The sequence below is a fragment of the Corvus moneduloides genome, chromosome 1, assembly GCF_009650955.1.
Source record: "Corvus moneduloides isolate bCorMon1 chromosome 1, bCorMon1.pri, whole genome shotgun sequence".
NCBI classification, from domain to species: Eukaryota; Metazoa; Chordata; class Aves; order Passeriformes; family Corvidae; genus Corvus; species Corvus moneduloides.
In genome coordinates this window covers 164,952,105-164,959,815 of record NC_045476.1, presented here as the reverse complement: position 1 = coordinate 164,959,815, position 7,711 = coordinate 164,952,105, and the positions used below count along the sequence as shown (strand labels likewise).

Genomic DNA, 7,711 nt, shown 5'->3' with positions numbered 1-7,711 from the left:
TGGACAACTTCTACTCATCCAGCCAGAAAGGTGGCTTGGATGTGTTTTTCCTGGGATGGCGCAATTGGGATCAAAGAGGCTTTCCCAGAGCCAGCCCTTCCTCCAGGGGTTTCCGCTCCCGGCAGAGAACCAGGCGGGACCTTCCCAGGGGAACGCAGGGCCCCGCTACTCATCCCGGCTGAGGATTCCACATGGAACAATGCCTGGTACTGACCCAAATCCCAGTGTTTTCCTGGAATTTCGGGGTGGTTTGGGTTGAAGTGGGCTTGAAAGGTCATTCAGTAACAGAAGCAGGGAGACCTTCCACAGGACCAGGTCGATCCGGGGCGTTGGACATTTCCAGGGATGGGGCAGCCATGGATTCTCTGGGATTTCTATTCCAGCCCCTCACCACCCTCACAGGGAAGAATTTCTTCCCAATGTCCCATCTCATCTCACCCTATTCCAGTTTGAAGCCATGCCCTGTGTCCTGTCCCTCCATCCCTTATCCAAAGTCCTTCTCCAGATTTCCTGGAGCCCCTTTAGGCACTGGGAGGGGCTCTGAGGTCTCCCTGGATCCTTCTTTTCTCTCCCAGTTTGGGGAAAGCTTTTGCCCATTGTCCCTGTTCCCCATCCCCTTCCCAGGTGTGCTCCTTGCACCTGCTTTGGGATGGATGGGTCTCAGCTGGGATGAGGTCCCTGATGACTTCAGGGGCAGGTGGAAGCGATGGGCTCATCCCGTGAAAAAGGCTGGAGAGGAGTAGGATGGGTTTCACGATGAGGGGTATGGGCAGTAGGATCCAGTGGGATCTGGGCTTTGCTCCCAGACTCCTCCAAATCCAACTATGGAGCTCTGATGGATGAGAAGCAGCTGAGAAAAGATGGATTTGGGGATTAATTTAATGATGCAATTAAAGAGGAAGCATCTCCTGCGAAGCAGGTTCATCCAAGCGATTTTAAAATCCGTGGTTTTGACCCTGTTCTCCACCTGAGTGGTCCAAACTATTTCCCTGCTTCCCAGGTCTCCTTGCTGAGGAGTTGCTGTTGAGGGGCATTCCCAAAATTCCGCTTTTGGGTTAAAACTTCATTTCCCAGGATGCATCTTGGGGTGGGAGCCTCCAATCAGGCTGAGGGAGACTTTAAAGGAGTTTCCCGGGACAGGGGGGATTTCCCTTAGGGAAGCAGCTGGGTGGGGAGTGAGGTCTTCTCCAGGCTGGCTGGGATTGGGAATGTTCTCCTGTGCCGACTGAGCTTCATCCCTGCTGCAGCTCCAAGTGCTCCTGGCACAGCAAAGCCTGGTGAAATATGGAATTTTTCCAAGTGTTTTCTACTCCTAGAAAAGTTTTCAGGATGTTTCATGCTGGTTTTCACTTCTCTCCTTGAGAAATCCTGGTTTATTTTCCTCAGTGTGGAGGGTTTTTTTATGGATAAGGACCAGGAATATGATCTGTATTTCTTGAATACTCTTGAATTTTTAGGGAAAGCAGGGATTTGGGAGAGTCTGGCTGCTCCAGCCATGGGAATAGGAGAGGGGAGAGGTGGTGATGGGGACTCAATATCTCAGTTTACCCCATTTCTCTGCTGTGCTTAATTATTACTAATTGTGGTGGTGGAAGCTGTAAACTCATGAATATTTTTGGGGAATTTCTTCTTCTTTCCTTTTATTTTCTTTTATTTTACCACCTCCAACAGCAGTTCAGGGACTGAGCTCAAGGATTTTCCTTTTTTTTTTTTTTCCCCCCTCAACTTGGGTCCTCATTAAAGCTGAGCTTGACCCTGTGGAATCCAAACTTTGGGATTGGGATGTTTGGGTTTCCTTGGAGAGCAAAACCAACCCTGTGTTGTTTCTGTTTTGTTCCAGTGACTACCCTTGGATTCTCTACCTTAACGTTCCCAAGAAATTGTGGATGACGGAGCCATGGGGGCCTCAAAAGCCAGTGGGGTGAAGAGCAGCAGCAGGTGGGTACTGTGGAGCACGGCAGGAGATTTTGGGAGGCTCCAGCTTTATCCCACTGGTTTTCCTGGGAATTTCGGCGCTCAAGCAGAGAAATTCCTCCAAAGTTCCTTTTGGGAAGCCATTTTTGGTGCTGTTGGGCGTAAGGATTAGGAATTATGGCATCTTGCTGTGGTTCATTGTCACCACTGAGGGGTTGGTTTCAGTGGGATCAATTTTTCCCTGTCTCAGGAAGCGAAAGAATGAGTTGGAAAAGGGGCAGGATAAGCCAAAGATGCTCCCAGTGAGGAAGAAGAAAAAGAAGGAGCTGGAATGCACAGTGAAGGTACCACCCCCCACATGCTTTGGGGTGATCCTTGTAATTACCCCCAAAATTTTGTGGGAATCAAACCGGTGGCATGAGCTTCCTTCTCCCTTATCCTGGTGCAAAGCCTTCCATGGGAAAAGAGAAGAAGAAACCATCAAAAGTCAAGGAAAAGCCACTGCAGGAGAACATCATCAGCAGGTAAATCCTTGGGTCGGGATGGAGATGGGATCTGTAGGGCTGGGCTCTTCCATCTGGGTTATCCCAGAACTGCGTGTGGGAATGGCACGTCCAGCTCTGCTTTCCTTGTGGTGCTTTGATTATCAAAAGGAGTTTTTAATAAGGAAAAATGAAGGGCTTGGAGTGATGGGGAAAGGGGGAAATCACCTTAAGCTGAAGGATGGAGGGTTTAGATTGGATTTTGGGAAGGAATTCTTCCCTGGGAGGGTGGTGAGGCACTGACAGAGGTTTTCCAGGCAAGTTGTGGCTGCCCTACCCCTGGACGTGTCCAAGACCGGGTTGGATGGAGCTTGGAAAACCCTGGGATGGTGGGAAGTGTCCCTGCCCATGGAAGCAGCTTGGAACAACAGGATCCCTTCCAACCCAAACCATTCCATGATCCTAAAAAATGTCTGTCTCTTCTCTGTTCCCTTTCTGGCCAAGAAGCTCCCTGAAGCAGGAGGCTGCAGGTGGGAGAGGCCTTGGCTCGAGCCTCTGGAATGGGATCCAAGCCAAGGAGGGAGCTGCATCCGGGTTGGTACGTGGTGATCACTGTGCTAAAGGATTTGGGAGAATTCCCATGGTTTGTTCCCAAGGGAGCTGGGAGGGTGGGCTCCTGGGGTTTGGTGCAAGGCCCTAAAAGGAGTTTTTGAGCATCTGTAATTAAATTAAGCAATAAATTTCCTGGTTTTTGGGTTGAATCCATGACATTTTGGGGTTGGCCCAAACTGGCACCAGTGGGGAGCACCGGGACATGGGTGACTCTCATTTTGGAAGCAGGAATTTGGGATTGGGAATCCCTTCCTCAGGAATTTGGTCTTCACTCCTTTCCTTGTTCATGCCTCGTTTCCTGGAATTGTCCAAGGCCAGGTGAGATGGGGCTTGGAGCAACCTGGCCTAGTGGAAAGTGGGGGTGGAATGGATCCTTAAGGTCCTTTTCAACCCAAAACATTCCATGGTTCTTGGCTGGTGCTGGAGAGCACAAATCCCAGAAAATTCCTGCTGCATTTTGCTTTTCCCACATTAATTTGTCCTCTTGGTGCGTAAATCCAGCAGAGATGCTTTTCCTTTTTCCGTTTTTCCATCCCTCTCCCAAACAGGATCCCAAATGTTGCCAGACTGTCCTGGATGGATCAAATTCAAGGAGCAGCCTTGAAACCCCTCAGGGGTGCCTGTGGTCCTGGTGCTCCCAGTATTCCCAGTACAACCATCAGGCCTTTGCAGGCAGGAATGACTTTGTGGAAGGTCATGGCTCTTCCTGAATTTCCCAACGGGGTTTCTGAAGGATTGTGAATCCAAGAGCAGGCGTATTCCCAGGGAATGAAAGTTTATATGGACGTAACCAGCCTGTAATTAACTCGGGGTTTTATTTTCCCCTTAATGAGTTCACCCAGCAGCTTTCAGGAACAATCCCTGTGTGGTTTTGGCTTCCCTTGAAAGCCTTGGGAAGAGAAACTTGGGGAAGTTGGGATTTAGAGTGAGAACCTCGGTGCTTGGCAAGCCCTGGGTGAGGCTGGGATGGGTTTTGGGATGCCTTGTGTGGTCAGGAGCAGGAGAAGATGGTTCCAGCTTGGAAAACAAGTGTAAAAACCGTGGGATGGAATTTCTGGTGGCTTCCAAGGGACAGAATTTAGGGTTCTGTGTCCCCTCTGAGCTTGTTTTCTTCAGGGTCCCCATTTTCCCTATATTTTGATGGCTTTTCCTTTCTCCAGGATTTCTGGTGGCCTCCAGAGGTCCTGTTTTAGGGCTGTGTTTGTGTCCCCTCTGAGCTAATTTTCTTTGAGGTTCCATCCCCATTTTCCCTATGTTTTGATATTTTTTTTTCCTTTCTCAAGGATTTTTAGTGACTTCCACAGGTCAGATTTTAGGGCTCTGTGTCCCCTCTGAGCTCGTTTTCTTTTAAGTCCCCATTTTCCCTATATTTTTCTTTTTTTCCCCCCTCTCTCCAGGATTTTTGGTGGCCTCCACAAGTCAGATTTTAGGGCTATGTTTGTGTCCCCTCTGAGCTAATTTTCTTTGAGGTTCCATCCCCATTTTCCCTATGTTTTGATATTTTTTTTTCCTTTCTCAAGGATTTTTAGTGACTTCCACAGGTCAGATTTTAGGGCTCTGTGTCCCCTCTGAGCTCATTTTCTTCTAGGTCCCCGTTTTTCCAATATTTTGATTTTTCCTTTTCTTCAGGGTTTCTGGTGGCTTCCAAGAGTCAGATTTCAGGACTGTGCTTGTGCCCTCTCTGAACTCAATTCCTTTTAGATCCTCTCCCCATTTTCCATACTTTTTCCTTTTCCTTGCTTTCTGCTCGTCCCCATTGTATTTCCCACCCTGTGGCTTTGCCCCCCACCTCTCTTTCCCTTTTGCCATCTGCTGCAAGGGTGATTTCATCTTCCAAGCACCTGGAATTTGATCCATCTTTGTTTTGGAGCCCTCCTATCCCTTCTGTTCCCTGGATTGCTCTCCCAGCACTGCTTCCAATGAGCAGGTGGTTGATGAGGGCTGGGAGTTTTCCTATATTTATCCATGAAATTCCTTTATTGTGCTGTTGGAAGGAAAATAGGGATTTCCTAACCCTATAAAACCTCAAAACTTGGAAAAACCTGGGATTTTGGGCTCCTGGGTTCCAGCCAAGGTGTCTGAGGAAGGGAGATGTGTGGGTTTGGGGTACCTGTGCCAGGGAACCTTTCCCAAATCCTTGATATTTTCCAGGAGGAAACCCAAGCAAACCTCCCCCAAGGGCCACCAGTGGGGCTGGAAGACTCTTCCAGGTGCGTTGGGTTTTTTGGATAATTTTTGGATAAGTAATTTTTTTTTTGGATAATTTTTATCCCAGGGAACTGGAATTTTGTTCTTTTTCTTCTCCTGTGGAGCTGCACAATCCTGGTCTTCCCTCCTGGATCGCTGGTGCCTTCACGGAGCAGCTTCTCCACGTCCTGGTGTTTTCCATGACTTTAAAGCTTCCCAAAAACATCCCAAGTGGAATTTGAGGCTCAGTCCTGGGACTTGAGGGTGGAGAGGGAAGTTCCAGCCCCATCCACCCTCCCCAGCCAGCAGGGTGTGATCGCTCAGGTGCACATTCCTACATAAATTTGGGAAAGTCCTGGTGGGAACAACCGCCCTCCCAAATCCTGGGAAAAGGCCGTTCTTTCCCTTTAGATGCTGGCAGAGATAGGAAGCAGAATTCCTAAAGCTGCTTAAATTCTCTCTGCCTCTTAAAAATTCTAATAAAACCTGGGGAGGAAAGAGCCGATCCCAAAAGGTTGCCGGGATTTTGCTTTCTGAGTCATGGATCTGCTCCCTGCCAATGGGATTGGAGGGGCTGAGCGTGTTTTGCTAGATGATTTTCCCTAAGGAGTTTAGTGGGAATTGTGTAACGTGTGTTCCAGTGTGGAAAAAGCATCCGGCTCCTGTTTTTTTTTTTGGGGGAGCTTGTTTCCATCCCAAGCCAGCTCGAAGGCTTTCCTCAGTTACTTTGATGTCCCACAGCCGGATAATTCATTATCAGCCTAAATTAATTTAAAGGGGCCAAAATTCCCACTTTCTGTTGCAAAAATTTTGGGATATTTTGGCTAAAACCAGGAATTGTGGCTCTTCTCTCTTTGGAAGTCCAGGAAGAGCCATCATTATCCTGCTTGGGAGGAGGAAACTGGATTTCCAACTCTTTTTTTGGGACAGCTCGCTGTGCTTCCAAAGAGTTCCAGCTGGGGGGATCCAGGAGCTGGGAAAAGCAGGGAATGGATCTGATCCATGGCTTGAGCTCAGCTCCAGGCTTACCTAGGATGGACCAGAGGATTTGGTTGGGAGGTGACAATGACCAGAGAAGGCAAAGCCCCAGGTTTCCCTACGGGAAAGGGACACCATCACCTCAACGTTGAACTCATGGAATCTTTAAGGTTGGAAAAAAACATCCAAGGTCACCACTAAACTGTGTCTCAAAGCATCACAGCTCCAAGGTTTTGGAACACTTCCAGGGATGGTGATTCCAGCCTCTTCCAGTGCTTGACCACCCTTTCAGTGGGGAATTTTTTCCTAATATCCCACCTAAATCCACCCTATGGAGTTGTAGGCTCAGTCTAAGAGGCATAAGCTTGGTTTAGGCTGTGTCGCTGTTCCCTCATTCTTATTTTCCTTGATTTTTCTGGAATATGAACAACTTGAAGACTCCCAACTCCCTGCGTGGCTTGGAGAAGCCTTGGGAGAAATGATAGGGGCAGGCTGGTGCTTTATAATGGTTGCAAAACCCACAGAATTCCCAAAAATCCACCTGAGCTCTCTGCTGAGCGGGGAAACATTCCTGGATTCCTCACCCGTACAGATGGTGGAGATCATGGATCTGGACACTCCTTGTCCTGTTGTATTGATGAGGCTGCTTCCCTGTCCTTCCCTTCCCATTCCCTGTTGGAATCATCCCCACGGTCCCAGGAGTTGTGTCCCATCTGTCTCCTTTTCCCGTGTGTCCATGATCGACCTGGTCCCGTCCTTTGTGCTGTTGGTGCTGCCAAACTGTCCAAACTTTTCCCCTGAGGTTTTTCTGGGAATATTTCCTTGGGACCTCCCCCACTGGGTCTGGAGACCTCGTGGTCCTGCTCCTTTGAGCTTCCTCATCCCATAAAATTCATCTTGGGGCCATTTCCTGCTGCCTTGGGATATCTCTATCTGTGGTGCTGCCGTGGTTGGAGGGAAATGAGCAATTTCCTAAATTGGGATGTAAGAAGGGAATGCTGGTGGTGAGAATTGGCTGTGATGTCGTTGTAGATCCCCGGATGAATCCCAGAGAACAGGACCTGCCGTGGGAGAGCAGCCCTTGGAGACCCAGAATGGAACTGGGGTAGGAAAACCAGGGGGGTTGTCACCCCCTGGACTTAATCCTGCATCTCCTCCATTCATTTGGGATTTGGGATAACCTCTCTCCTTTCCCAACATCTCTTCCCTTGTTCCTGCTTCCCACAGGTTCCAAGTGAAGGTGCTGCTGGTGGGGTTGGGGTTGCATCCCCCTCTGGAGGTCCTTTGGAGATGGATTTGGGGCTTTCAGCCATGAGGGAAAGTGAAGAGAAGGAGCTGGATCCCCTTATCCCACAGCAGGAAGAGGATTCCCAAGCCCCAAAAAGAAAAAGAGGGAAGAAACAAGAGGAAAATAAGCAGGAAAGGAGATTGAAGAGAAAAAGAGGGAAGAAACAGGAGGAAAATAAGGAGGAAAAGGGATTGAAGAGGAGAAGAGGGGAGAAACAGGAGGAAAATAAGGAGGAAAAGGGATTGAAGAG

The 7,711-nt window shown here is 48.8% G+C and overlaps 1 protein-coding gene across 1 annotated transcript; it reads left to right on the top strand.

Moving 5' to 3' along the window:
- Positions 1–1,188: 1,188 nt before the first annotated feature.
- On the top strand, positions 1,189–7,610 carry LOC116444644 (the record flags this gene model as incomplete). Its single annotated transcript, XM_032110294.1, has 8 exons — positions 1,189–1,277; positions 1,841–1,938; positions 2,165–2,258; positions 2,365–2,438; positions 2,904–2,994; positions 5,160–5,218; positions 7,206–7,278; positions 7,401–7,610. Coding segments are annotated over exons 2-8 (642 nt in total), but the record flags the coding sequence as incomplete, so codon positions are not given.
- Positions 7,611–7,711: the final 101 nt, after the last annotated feature.